This window comes from Rhinoraja longicauda, chromosome 21 (assembly GCF_053455715.1).
Source record: "Rhinoraja longicauda isolate Sanriku21f chromosome 21, sRhiLon1.1, whole genome shotgun sequence".
In the NCBI taxonomy this organism is placed as follows: domain Eukaryota; kingdom Metazoa; phylum Chordata; class Chondrichthyes; order Rajiformes; family Arhynchobatidae; genus Rhinoraja; species Rhinoraja longicauda.
In genome coordinates, this window is record NC_135973.1 from 30,858,751 (window position 1) to 30,873,569 (window position 14,819).

General features: G+C 38.1%; 1 protein-coding gene across 2 annotated transcripts in view; it reads left to right on the forward strand.

Moving 5' to 3' along the window:
* The window catches only part of glyr1 (glyoxylate reductase 1 homolog (Arabidopsis)), a 49,667-nt gene extending 35,520 nt beyond the window's left edge, over positions 1-14,147 (forward strand). The window contains exons 9-15 of one of the 2 annotated variants that reach the window (XM_078418223.1): positions 2,530-2,629; positions 4,364-4,474; positions 5,019-5,120; positions 8,402-8,564; positions 9,125-9,304; positions 10,408-10,532; positions 11,047-14,146. In XM_078418223.1, the coding sequence (XP_078274349.1) occupies positions 2,530-2,629; positions 4,364-4,474; positions 5,019-5,120; positions 8,402-8,564; positions 9,125-9,304; positions 10,408-10,532; positions 11,047-11,121 (856 nt within the window). In that variant the 3' untranslated portion in view covers positions 11,122-14,146. Of the gene's footprint in view, positions 1-2,529; positions 2,630-4,363; positions 4,475-5,018; positions 5,121-8,401; positions 8,565-9,124; positions 9,305-10,407; positions 10,533-11,046 lie in introns of both variants that reach the window. The other variant, XM_078418222.1, reaches the window with a different exon arrangement.
* Positions 14,148-14,819: the final 672 nt, after the last annotated feature.

Consider the following 14,819-nt stretch of genomic DNA (forward strand, 5'->3'; position numbering starts at 1 on the left):
GTGTTTGTTGCAGAGGTTGGTGGGGCGGAAGGTGAAGACCAGGGGAACTCTGTCCTTAATCTGCCTGGGAGGAGTTTCGGGAGTGAGAGCAGAACTATGGGACACGTAGTAGACATGGGTGAGACATCATCTCGGACAGCAGGGGGACACCATGTTTATTAATGAAAGAGACATCTCAAATTTTTCTCAACCTCCCTATTCAAATGTTTGTTGCCAACAATTAAAGAATTCTCATAGAAGTTGAGATCTGGGAGCAGTGTTATTAATCTTTTTTACATTATTTTAAGTACTAAATACATTTGAAACATGCATTACTTTAAGTCGATGCTGAAATACCAGAAATTTGTTTCAACAAAATACCTTATTATACAATGTGCAATTTAGGATTACTTTGCTATGCAATAATGATCTTATTTTAAAAACTCAGACTGCGTAAATTGATGACGTAATTACGTGTTAGTTCAGGCGATTTTCTTTGATTGTGCTGGAAAAGGTTACTGGCAACACAGTTTATGATATGCCAAATTGCAGAACAATTTTGGAGTGAATAATATTAACCGCTTAACTCTGAACTTGGTGTGAGTGTGTAGAATGTCAAAACGGTGTGGTAGTAATTTTTGCAAAATTCTGGCCAACAGCGAGGCACGTTTTTTAAATGTGATTATTTGTGGTAGGTAAGTTTAATGACTAAATTACTGTTCTAATCGGGCCAGGAGAATTGAGTTTGTATCCTATTCTAGGTTAACGAATTAAGGTAATTTACCAAAATCTAGATTTTGTTCCAAATGGTAGTCTTTTTGGTGATGGCTAAGCAACTATATCAAATTTTAAAAGCCTAAACACCAACTTCCATAACGAATGGAAATTTGGCCCTTCTTCAGAGCGATTAACTGCCATGCAGGCATGTGAATTTTCCGGATTTCCGCGTTTTTTAAATCCATTTTCCGCGCTTTTTGGATGGATTCCGCGTTTTTCACTTCGCCAAATAAACGGAGAAATCGGATCGAAAAAAAGAAAGAGAAAAAAACCGATGTATAGACTTGTAATGAACACTAGGTTCTGTTAAAGGTCGCTAGGGGTTCCGCGGGAACCCCCCCCCCCCCCCGCAAGCGCTCGGCTTTTTTCCTCTTTTTGTTTTACCCCACTCACATGCCTGGCCATGAGAACTGAAGAAGTTCGAAGAATTCGGCAGGCCAACTAGCATCTGCAGAAAGAGAAACGGTTAACTTTTCAGATGAATGGCCCTTTGTTTTTCTGTAGATGCTGCTTGAACTGAGTTTTTCTGCCAATCGTGGTCTTTATTTCAGATTTCCAGTGTATGCCGAAATTTTTTTCGTTGATTTGTCTCTTGAGATGGCTTAATCAGTTCAAGGGGAATTGAGACTGGCATTGGCTTCCAGTTTTGTAAAGATGCATTTAAAAAAACGAGTTTTGAAAGCCTGTCTGAGAGTAAATTCTGAGGGGTTATTTTCTCGCGTGTGTGCAGTCCAGAACCAGGGGGCACAAAAAAAATTCTGAGGATGGTGAATCTTTGGCATGCTCTACCTCGGAGAACGGTACAGCTTCCTCGTGTTCCTGTGTGTCTCTGACTTGATAGTTTCCATCCCAAAGTATTTTGAAAGAAATGCATGAGGAATTTACAAAAGTCATAATTCGGAGACGTTCTCTAGATTCAGAAATTACGTTTTGGATTTAGTAAGTTGTAAATACTATTCCATCATTTGATAAAGGAGGAAACCAAATAGCAATCGATCAGGTGACTCATCAGTCTCTTATTTGCATCACCCTGAGATAGATCAGCAATGACTATCAAGCCTACATCACACATCCCAGCTGATGGCACCACCTTTTTTTAACATTTAGTCTCTGTCGGCACTCCACCAGAAATGTTCTTTTGTTGAAATAATCCCCTTCATTACAACTTCAGTCATGTTTGATTTCTAACTATTCCCAGCTCTTATGAAAAGTCACCAATTTGAAAAAAACTTTTCTCTCCGCAGGTGCTGCTATTTCCAAAGTTGTTTTTTTAAACTGTTGTCATTTATTCCATCAATCTGTTAATCTAACCCCCATCACTTGTATCCACCTATCAGTTGCTGGCTTTGCTCCACCCATCTATTTTCCAGCCTTTTCCACCCCACTCCATCAGTCTCAAGAAGGGTCCTGACCTGTCTGTCCATTCCACCACAGATGCTGCCTCACCTGCTCAGTTCCTCCAGCACTTTGTATTTTGGTCGATTCCAGTATTTGCAGTTCTTGTGTTTCCTTTTTTGCTTTTATTTGTTTAATGAATTGCCACCTCTTTGTTGAATGGATTTGTACTGTATTTCCAGTATCCTGAATTTATTTAAGGAAATACATTTGTAGACTAAAGGGCACCAAGCAACATGGGAGGAGAGTCAAAAGTTAGGGATCAGACATGGAAGGACGTTTCTTTATGCATAAGCTCTGGATTTTAAGAAATATCTATATAACCTTGAAGGATTTTAAATTTTGAGGAACATGTGATTTTCTTTTTACATTTTCTAGGATAGGTTTCCTTGGTCTAGGCTTAATGGGAAGTGGAATTGTTGCAAATCTCTTGAAGATGGGGCACATTGTTACAGTGTGGAATCGCACAGGAGAGAAGGTATAGTTTTTTTAAACTTGTATTATCTATTACTACGCTTGCTTAGTTATTGTACGTCAATGAATTCCACTCCAACATTTGAATAAGAGTGTCATGACTCTGATTCCAGAGACCTTAGCTTCGTAAACCAGACTAACACTCCAAAAGATGTGCTTTTAACGCCATTGTGCCAGAGCTACTACACTACAAACTCTCCCAGCTGGCTGTGCCTGAACCCCTCTGTCAGTGGATCATCAACTTCCTGACGGACAGGAAGCAGCATGTTAAGCTGGGAAAGCACATCTCGGACCAGCAGGCCCTCAGCATAGGAGCTCCGCAAGGCTGCGTACTCTCCCCTCTCCTTTACTCTCTCTACACCAATGACTGCACCTCCACAGACTCCTCTGTCAAGCTCCTCAAGTTTGCGGATGACACTACCCTGATTGGACTGATCCAGGATGGGGAGGAATCTGCCTACAGAGGGGAAGTGACACAGCTGGCATCCTGGTGCCATCGCAACAACCTGGAGCTCAATGCTCTCAAGACAGTGGAACTAATTGTAGACTTTCAAAGAGATCCCCCTCCCCCCACTCACCATCAACAACACCATAGTCACATCTGTGGAGCCATTTAAGTTCCTTGGAACCATCATCTCCAGGGATCTTAAATGGGGGGCCACCATCGACTCCATTGTCAAAAAGGCCCAACAGAGGATGTTCTTCCTGTGGCCACTGAGGAAACACAATTTGCCACAGGCAATGATGGTCCAATTCTATACTGCTATCATTAAGTCCGTCCTCACCTTCTCCATCATGGTCTGGTTTGGCTCAGCCACCAAGCACGACATCCGGAGGCTGCAACGGATCGTTCGCACAGCTGAGAAGGTTGTTGGCTGCAACCTTCCCCCCCATTGACGAACTGTACACTGCAAGGGCCAGGAAGCGAGCGGGCGAGATCATCTCTGACCCCTCTCACCCTGGCCACAAACTATTCGAAGCACTTCCCTCTGGAAGGCGACTCCGGACTGTCAAAGCAGCCACAGCCAGACACAAAAACAGTTTTTTTCCACAAGTGATAGTTCTACCCAATAACCAGAGTTTGTAGTCTATTTTTTGCTCTGGTTTATTTCCACCCACATGTTGTATCCTTATTGTTTTGATGTGGTTATGCTTTATTCTTAATTGTTAACTGTATGTTTGTGTAGTCATTTGTGAGCGGAGCACCTAGGCACATTCCTTGTACATGCATACTTGGCCAATAAACGTATTCATTCATTTATTCAAAATGTTGTGTTTTGGGTCTCCGGGTCATGGTTTTAGAATAAAATAACATGGAGAATCAACAGAGTAGTTCTGTATTTCTTAGCCAATTTTTTTTGGAACCAATATCATTGAAAACGTATAATCATTCGTGAAAATTTGCAATTGTAAACAGGTTGTGAAAAATAATAGAGAAATTCCACTATATTTACCCGTTTCAAGCGTCTTGATTGGTAATGAATTATTTTTGGATAGTTTGAATTATGCGGCGCACTTTGTTTCCTTCTCTGGTATGGTTAAAGTAAACAGTGCAGGACCATTGGCATTGGTTTTATGTAGTAAATTCATTTTTTGATGAAGCTGGGTATAACATTGATCAGGCATTTCATAGTAGCTGTTTGGCACTGTGTCATGAACGGGCTCTTTATGAAATATGAGTGAATTATTTGCTCCACTAAGTGAAAATTTACAAAATTTGTCTTCAATTTTGTGACAGTGCGACCCTTTTCTCCAAGAAGGAGCTCGTTTAGGACGGACGCCGGCAGAGGTTGTTTCCACTTGCGATATCACACTGTCTTGTATTTCTGACCCAAAGGCAGCTAAAGATGTAAGTACATTTAATGTTTCTTAACTGATGGACCAAGCAATGAATAACCATTATGATATTAGCAATTGTGGAGATTATTTTTAAACTCTGCTTAGATTTATGGCAGGAAACAAGATTCTGGGGGGGTTTAAATTTTTTATCCCCTTTTCTTTTGGAACCCAGAGTTATGAATCATTATTTCAGAATAAGTGGCCACCTGTTTAAGACAGAGTTCAGGAAGAATTTCCTCTCTTCAGCGAATCTTTGACATTCTCCAGGTTCAAGAGATGTACATGTCTTGTTATCAATCTTGTCTATAAATATATTCAGATTTTGTCTATTCAGAAGTCTGAGGCTGAAGGAAATGAACAGGAAAATGTAGTTGAGGCCAAGTTCAGATCAGCACTGATCATCTTGAATGGTGAACCAAGCTTCACAGGCTAGATGACCTGTACCTATTTCTTGCGTTTGTGAAGATTAATTAAATCTTAATACTCTGCTTTTAAATTAATCTCAATGGAAAGAAACTGATATCTGATCATTGAAGTTTTCTTTGTGTTTTCAGTTGGTTCTGGGCCCCAGTGGGGTTCTACAAGGGATTCGACCAGGCAAATGTTACGTTGACATGTCCACATTGGACCCTGAGACATCCACAGAAATCTCGCAGGTAATGAGATAAACTTGCATTTTTTTTAATTTGCCCGTTGTTTAATTCAGTCAATGTGAAATGTAGACAACATACATCAGAGATTTCATGCAATGAAATTAGTTTGATTTGTTGAGTGCACTAATGTAAATACAGCCATTCTGTAACTTTGCATTTATTTTTTAATTGATATGGCTTTATCATGTTCCAGTTAACCCCAACATACTTTTTTTGTCAAAGATGATTAGCAGGTCAGAAATTTGGATGGAAAATGATAGCCAGCGTGGAACTCAAGGGAAGTTAGAGGGGGGAAAAGCTGGCTGAAAATGTAAATACAATGAGTTTCTAAAGACAGTTAAAATTAACGGGAACGGTATTGGTTGTGTGGAAAATGAGTCGATGGGATTAATAATGGGAAAAAATGGGACTAAACAGATCATTTGGGTCAGTCTTCATTGTTGAGGAAATGAGTAACATCCCTGCAATAGCTCTAGGTCACGTATTGAGGGATGAACTTGGGAAGGGAGGGATGACCTCAGGAAGGACACACAATCACCAGAGAATTCCTGAGATTTGGGGACGGTCTACTCAGATGTGAAATAGAGAACATAATTCCGTTCATTCAAAAGGGGAGGGAAACAAAAAGCAAGAAATTACAGGATCGTAGCATAACGTCTGTCTCGGGTAAAATGTTACTCGTTTTTACTGTACATATTGTAATGGGGAACTAAGATAATTACATGGTAATTGCACATGAATCACAAAAGTACCATAATTAGGAAACCTAACTCATTATAGTTAGACGTTATAATGGGGGACATAGATTAGCGAATGACAGTTTTTTTGTTGACTGCTTCAATAGGCCTGGCTTGCATCCATTAGGTGTAGGAGTTCTTTTAAAAAAAGTCCTGTAAAAATAAAAAAGGGAGAAATTATTGGATATTCTATTAGATTTCCAGGAAGCATTTCATGAGGTGAAAGATCAAGAATTACTGCAGAAAATAAAAGCTACTTGTGGGGATGCAAGATTCACTGGCGGACAAGAGATTGAGAGTGGGCATAATTTTCTGATTGGAATGATTCAATAAGTGACTGCTTGGGCCTTGACTTTATACTGTTTTACATAAATGGATTGGATGAAAACATCAAATATATGATTAGTAAGTTTGGGATAATATAAAGTGGGAGGTGGCCTGATTAAAGTATAAAACCCTGAGAGGGTGTTTGTGGTGAGGGTTTCCCTGTGGCTGAATCTAGAATGAGGGAGTCATTGTATTAACAAAAGAGCTGATCCATTTATCATGAATAAAGTATAAATCTTTGGCAATCTCTTCCTCTAAGATGGATGCAGTCTTTGAATATTTTTAAGGCAGATGTAGATAAATTCTTTATAAGGGGATGAAAACTCACCTGGTGTAAGCAGAAATGTGGAAATATGGGCATAATCAAATCCACCATGATCTTATTTAATAGTGGACCAGACCCGAGGGGCTAAAAATCCTACTTATGTTCTGAATTTGAATGTCTGTAATTTAACACAGCTTCTGGAATTTATTTGGCCTTCTGGTTGCACAGCAGTATCTCAAGAATAAGATGCAACATCAGCCTCAAATCTACATTGTGGGTTGTTTAAGTCAAATGTCAAGCTCTGAAGACCAGTAGAAGTTAATCTCATTCAGTAATGTAGAACACTGCAGTTTCCTTACATTAGTTTTAGTCTCTTGCCGGAATAGTAGCTCCTACCGTTTAATCCATTAGTTTCATCTAACCTTTGTTCTTCTGTTCTTTATTTGCTTGTGAATCTTCCTAATTTTTCAGCAAACTCGTGTTATTTTCTCCCAGCTTCAAGTTTGTTTTTGTTGCTTACTGTTTGCTCTATTTTGTTAACCCAGTACTTGACGTAAAATATTTATGTAAAAAGTAGAGAAAGTGATTTTACAAACTCATTAGCTATGTGGTTTCATTTAAATATTTTTCAAGAGTAGATCTTGATATGTCTGAATTTGCTGAGCTACAATTTGAAACAAGGCATGGAACAACAAGGTTTTGTTTCTGTATGTGTGTAAAGGCAAACTCAGCTGTGATTGCCATTTTTAATCATTGTCCAAAACCCTTTCCAGAAACAGACATGTGAATTTTCCGCGGATTTCCACATTTTTAAAATCCCCCCCCCCCCCCCCCCCGCGCGTCCTGGAAGTCTCTCTGAAAATGTGGCACCTAGACTGGGCAAAGCAACCAATCTCGACCTCATCGGGACTTCCACGGCCGATCGGTGGGTTGAATTTGCAACTTGCGGCCGGGGCTCTGGAACTCCAGCCCAGCTGGAGCCAGCACATCTATCCCCAGCTTCCTTAGTCTGCTTGATTAATCAGCAAAGCTCTGGTGCCAAGAGTGCCAGAAAATCAGTGGTGGAACTGTAATGAGTAAATATTAAATTTAAGTGCAAGATTATATAACGAAATTAATTAAGACAGGGTTAAAATATAAAATACAGCAGAAAAGCCAATTACCACCTTTTTGGGCTGATTATCAATTAATGTGCGAATTTACTTCAAATTTACTTCAAAATGTTATCAGTGTACAGTGACATATTCACATTATTTTGTAATGTCTGTTTTTACTTTGAAATGCACTAAAAGAGGCTTGAAACGGGTAATTTTGTGTGTAAATGTTTAATCATTTTTGACCCCCCCCCCCTCGTTGTACACGTCGTGCAAGTGCTCGGCTCTTTTCCTCTTTTTTTACCCTCGCTCACGTGCCTGCAGAAAGTGGATGGGGCAATTTTACAAAATTGATGAATGCAATGTGTTTCAAATCAGCCAGCACTTTAATTTCTTCTTGAGTATTCTTTAACTAAATAAGGAGAGAATGTTTTATCACATTTATATTTTATCACATTAGGTTTTTTTTTGTTGATAAGTTGGAGGCTTTTCATACCAGGAATTATAATTGCACTCTGGTTTAAAAATATTCACTGGACAAAGCATTAAAGACCTCAAGTGGGTGAGTTCAGTTTGCTGGCCAAATTTTCAGAGTAGGTAACTGGAATTTAATGCTGCATCCCAATTCTCTGATTCCAGTAGATAGGTCTGAAGAAGGGACTCGACCTGAAACGTCACCCATTCCTTCTCTCCAGAGATGCTGCCTGTCCCGCTGGGTTACTCCAGCATTTTGTGTCTACCTCTGATTCCAGTGCTGTGTCTGGTGCTTCATTAAGATCTCAGGTCGGTGGGTCTTACCTAGGGTACTTTATAGGCAACAAGATGGCAGGACTGATCTGTAATGGTTACTCTATTACATAGGTGATCACTTCCAGAGGGGGGTGCTATCTCGAAGCACCAGTCTCAGGGAATCGGCAGCTATCGGAAAATGGAATGCTGGTGATCCTTGCAGCTGGAGATAAGGCTTTGTTTGATGATTGTAGCAGCTGTTTTCAGGCCATGGGGAAGAAGTCTTTCTATTTGGGTAGGTCTGTGCTTCTAGAATCCGCCAATATTTCTCCTTTAAAAATATTTTTGAATTGCTATTCAGGAATTTTTCATTTATCCAGGTGAAAGGGCAAGGTTACTCTGGTAAATTAAATTATGTAGTCTTTAAAATACATTTGATAGGAAGCCAAATCACATTCCATCAGAATTGTTCATTTGTTTTGCAACCAAGTATTAGTTGGAGACTCAGTTACTGAATTTTTAAAATTTATTTAAACCATTGATGAACCTGGTCTTCAGATTTGGATTTTGCCGTTTGTTTATCTTGTGCATGTGTTGAACCAGCTAGTACCAGTCTGGGTATGAAACTGGCCACAATATTTTCTCCAGAAGAAATGGTAATCAATAATGTTACATGTTCAATCCTCATAACATGATGGTTTTTCACCATGCACAAGATAATGATAATTGGCATTTAAAGTAAAAATATATATATTTGACTCCATTCCAAAATTTACATTCTAATTTTCTTTTGTGTTATGCCATATGTGGAAGACATGGATGACTGGTCTAAATTAGTTTCTTTTTCTTTTTCAGGAGAGGTGGGCAATGCCTCGAAGATGATGCTGATTGTAAATATGATCCTGGGCAGTTTCATGGCTTCTGTAGCAGAAGGATTTACATTGGCTAAAATAGCCAGCCAGTCGCAAGATGTTTTGCTTTACATCCTCAGTCAGGGACCTTTGGCGTGTGCTTTTTTGGACCAGAAGTGCCAAAGTAACTAACTTTTGAAATTTTTAGGGACATTGGTTAAAGGATTTTTTGTCTGAAATGTCATTAACATTATGTGAACCCAGCCTTAACAATTTATACAATATGATGCTTACAGCATTTTCTACAAATGCATCCTCTTTGTAAATTGAGGAATAGCTGTAATGTTTTCTTGCCTAGAACAAGTTATGACAACTCTTTTTTCTATGTTTAACATCTATAACCCATCTGTAGGTGATGGTGCTTAATCTGTGAAGCTATTGGACAGATAACCCCTGGTATAAACTTGATAACAGTTGTAACTTTTGAAACAAAGTTAACTCGAGGTTGTACAAAACAACTCGTGCGCACAGTGGTTCTTTTGCGATAAACTGCAAAGAATTACTTTCACTACTCGTGAACTTGAGGATGATGTACTTTATTTTGGTTTGACAGTTACTATTTATGCCCGTGGAATGGAATTGGAATACACTATATGGTGGATGGGAATGGTTAAAGTTCATGGGATATAGGAGCAGAATTAGGCCATTCAGCCCATCCAGTCTGTTCCTTTCCATTCTGTCATTGCTGATCTATTTTTCCCCCTCAACCCCATTCTCCTGCCTTCTCCCGGTAACCTTTAACATCCTTCCTAGTCAACAACTTATTAATCTCCGCTTCAAAAATACCCAATGACTCTGCCTCCACTGCTCTCTGTGGCAGTGATGTTCACAGATTCACCACCCTCTGACTGAAGAAATTCCTCTTCATCTCCGTTCTAAAGGTACATCCTTTTATTCGGAGGCAGTGCCCTCTGGTCCTAGACTCTCCCACTACTGGAAACATCCTCTTTACATCCATTATATGGCTGGTCATAAGAGAATTCAGTAAAGCTAAGAATTGCTCATGTGAGCATACCCACTGTTATTTTTTACTTTGATGTTCTGTAAATTTATATGTAACATTTATTTTATTCCAAAAAGTAATGTTTTTAACTTTGAATGCCATCATTGATCTTGCTACACCCATTTTTACACCCATTGCAACGGCATTCTGGTGATTATTGCATGTAACAATAATTGACCTCCAAAATAATTAACTGTACCCACTAGTGATTCTCTCATTATCAGGTATTTTACAGGGAAGCTTCAAGCCTGACTTCTTGTTGAAACACATACAAAAGGACCTCAGGCTGGCCATTGCTATGGGTGATTCAGTCAATCATTCAACTCCAGTGGCTGCTGCGGCGAATGAAGTAAGTTCTGAACGCTTTATGCCCTGATGATTTTGTGATCATTTTGGTTAATATGGATTCAATCTTGACCTTTGTAAGATTTTTTTTCTCTCAGACCATGTGCAAACAACTGAGAATGCGGATGTTGTGAACATGCAACCTTATTTTGTTGAACAGTGGTATAATGATCCGAAGTGAATGCATCACTAATTATTTTTATTGAATCAGGCCGTGCATTTCTATACTTCAACCTACAATAAACAGTTGCCTCAATGGTCTCCACAGTTAAAAGAGAGTTTACATTTTATATTTTCTGCATCTCAATGGAATTAGGAATGTATTTATTTTTGTGTCTAGGTGTTATGCTTATTTGTAGCTGATTAATACAATGTTTGAAAGTAGTGCAGTAATTTTCTTTTAAATTCCTCATGGTCTTTTTGCAATATTTCAAATGTGTTTTGGAACATTTTTGGCTACTGCTCTTTTCAGTGTTCATTAAAATTAAAATTTTGACTGTTACTTTTTATTCTTGTAGGTGTTTAAGAAAGCAAAGGCCTTGGACCAGTCTGAAAATGATATGTCTGCAGTGTATCTGGCCTGCAATCAGTGATCGTGACAATCTTTTAATTGTTTCTTAAAAATTTGGGGCCACTTATTTTTTATTTTCATGTTTTCCATTACCAGTTCATGTTTTCCATTACCAGTACATGGTTTACTTTTCCATACTGGCCATTGTATATATTTTCCTCTTGTGATTTGAGGATCAAATGGCCTATACCTAGCCAAATCTCGTTAATGCACTGACCTGGCACCTCTCGAGATTGAAGTGAATGTGTGCCAACCATCTGCTGCTTTTCTTTGTATAATTTTGTTACGATGTTATGAAAGGTTGACTTGTAGAATAATGGGTTATCGACAAAGGTCTAAGCTGATGTTAATCCCTAACAATTGTTTTTATGGGTTTGGTTAAGTGCCTCCTGATTGTAATTGTTGATACAGACTCCATTGCTGGTACTGCATGTTGCCATCAACACTATTGTACACTAAGTAAAGAAGAGCAAATGTACAAAATTAAAGAAGGAATATCAGGAGTACTGGAGAGAAGTGAAATACTTAAGCAGCTTCAGGCCTGTACTGTGGAGATACTGCCATGGATAATGATCCTGGAAAAAATTGGTGATGTGTATATTTTAAAATATTTGGTACAAAATGAAACTATTACTGGTGTCCTGCTTAAAGTTTCCCACGTCATTTGCTCAAGTAGGTAAAAAACACAGCCTAGTTGGAAGAAAGATTGCACAGCTTTTGAACTAGACTGTTGGTCCAATTGTTACCAGCAGTTGTTTTGCATGCAATAATTTTGTATTTGTTCGGTGCAATTTTTTTTAAAAACTGGTATTTTTGTGACTTGAAAAAGTTTTCCAAAGGAAAAAAATGTTTTGCTGCCTTGCAAGTGACTGCCCTTTGGGTAGTGATTTTTGTGATCAGGTTGACCTCGCTGTTTAGTTTCCTTGGTCTCAAATATGTAGAGACCCAGTAAGAAAGTTTAGACTATTAAAATGGCCATGTATGTAGAAGAGGTTTGAGTAAACTGTTTATCATTTTTGATATAATCTCATCTATTTTCCATGCATGGTCCTACTCAACCTAAAGTTATAGGTTTTTTTTTAGAATCTCATATTTATTTACCTTTCTAGGTTTGAAAGTAACCTTTCATTTGCACAGAAACTGATTTAACAGTAAACGGCATGCAAACAAATCAGTGTTTTTGGTTCATAACTATGGATCTTTGAGTTGATGTGGATGCTACTTGGGAATGCAAATTGAGTATGATACCAGCCACTTTTAATTGCTTTTATGTTGCCATAGTCTTTTTGTTGCACAAAGTAGGTGTGGAACGTAATATTGGTCACTTTACTGAAAGGCATGTGATCACTTTTGACTACACCAAAGCATGATGGTCAAGTATTCAACGTGACCATATCAATCTAATAAACCTAAAGGTAGGCCAGACTCAATTTAAGCTGCTTTTAAAATGTGTATGGAAAGCAGCCGGATATGTTTGAAATTGAGCCCTATGCATCCGAGTGGACGGTATACTAATTTGGAAAAACAGTATGACATCTAAATTGCATGCACATCCCTCATTGTTGGCAACTCACTGAGTTGCAGGTGTAGTGCGGTGGTTTAGATTGCTGCTCGTGATTCAATGTACAGAAACATCACTTGCCTTCAAACAATAACTTTTGCCTTATGCAAACGCTAGCTTGCATGCTCTGAAGTGAGAGTCCACTCTCTCATTTAGTGAAAATGGAGTCTTTGTGATAACTTTATTCTTGTGAAAAGTACCACCACCATGTTTTTGATACTAAACTGCAACCCAACGTTCAGACTTCTGTCGGTTATCAAACTTGGAAATTCTTGAGAGAAACCCCTCGAAAACCAAGCCACGTGAAAATGTATGTTTACCTCCAATGTGGTAATGTGGTTACCTCTGTTTACGTGGACGATGTTGGTCAAACTAGCCTAATATTTTAGCGGCATAAATACCGTTAATTGCTGAAGTTAATGTGGGATTTTCATTTGTATCTGAAAAGAAATTGAGTAATGGCATAGTTTATCTTTTGAAATACTGTACCAGATTTAGTTCAAGCCAAACATATTTTGGCAGCATGTTGGGGTCATGTGACAACTGTACACCATGCGGGCATTAAAGATTGTGAATAGCATCACTTTGAATTGTAATGACTCTTTGAAGTCATTCCTTTAATAGATAATTCAGAAATATAAGAACTTGATTTCAAGTCACATTAAAATATAGGCTAGCAATCGTTAATAGCCTTTTGCGTCATATTTCTGTTATAACTTAATATTTGGAGAGAGAATTTATTTAATTGTGAAGTGATAATTCCTGAATAGTTTTCTTGTACGAACCATTGTGTTTCCACTTTGCATTAAAGGTTGTATTCTTATGTCATTAAACAATTGCCTTGCAATGCTGAGTGATCTGTGTCTGTGATGAAGAACGGTGCATATCAAGTAATACAGTTTCACAAAAATAAACGTGCTACAGTCATCTTAAAACTACTTGGAAATGCACCCCATGGCTGAATTACACGACCACCTATTAATGTTCATTTTAAGTCTTTTGGGTAGGATTGGCAACAAGATTATTCATAAAAATCCGGAGGTTAAACCTTCGGAGAAATGCTAGTTGATTTGATAGTTATCACTTGCTAGCCTTCTGTCAAGATTTTGGATAAATGGCTGCAGATAAACCTGAATTCTGTAACGAACATGTCTATACAAACTGTGAATTGATTGTACCTTTTTCATGCTTTAAAGCGCAAATCTGCACACTATCCAGTCATTGCATTTTTATACCGCTTATGGTATTTCACAATAAGATCAATATTGCAGAAATTGGCTATTTTTATGGATCCATAACTATTTTGTTATGTACACAATTGTATACAATTTGTCAAATGAGTGTTTGAAAATGCAGTGGATAACTTTTTAAAACTAAATATCAGTCTAGCTTGGTCAATAAAAGTGGTTTTTATTCAGGAAATTAATTTGCAATTGTCGGCATTTTATTTTGTTGTACAAACGGATTTACAATGTGATTTAATTTTTTTTAAGTAAAAAAAAACCCTCCTAAATGAAAGTTCATCTTGTATCATTTGATCTTTGAGAATTGGAAGTTTTAGTTCCAGCAGTTGATCCCTGATTTTGTTCTCCCAGGTCATTCTGAACGTAGGATTTGGAGATACAATCTCATGCTGGGTCAGTTGTGATTGCTGTGGAATGCTTAATACTGAAATTAGAATCTTTTATTTAGAGTGCAGAAAAGTTTGTATTATTTACCACCAATTTGAATGATTTCCACTGATCAATTGGGGAATACAACTGTCTAGATCATGTCTCCAAAATTTGAGCCATACTTCATTTTGAATATGAATACCAAAATTAAAAACGCTCTAAATGCTCAGCAAGGGCCCAGTGACCATCAAGTTTATCTGTGAGGTGAAGTAACCTCTTTGTGATTGCTGTGGAATGCTTAATACTGAAATTAGAATCTTTTATTTAGAGTGCAGAAAAGTTTGTATTATTTACCACCAATTTGAATGATTTCCACTGATCAATTGGGGAATACAACTGTCTAGATCATGTCTCCAAAATTTGAGCCATACTTCATTTTGAATATGAATACCAAAATTAAAAACGCTCTAAATGCTCAGCAAGGGCCCAGTGACCATCAAGTTTATCTGTGAGGTGAAGCAACCTCTTTGGAAATAAATCTGCACC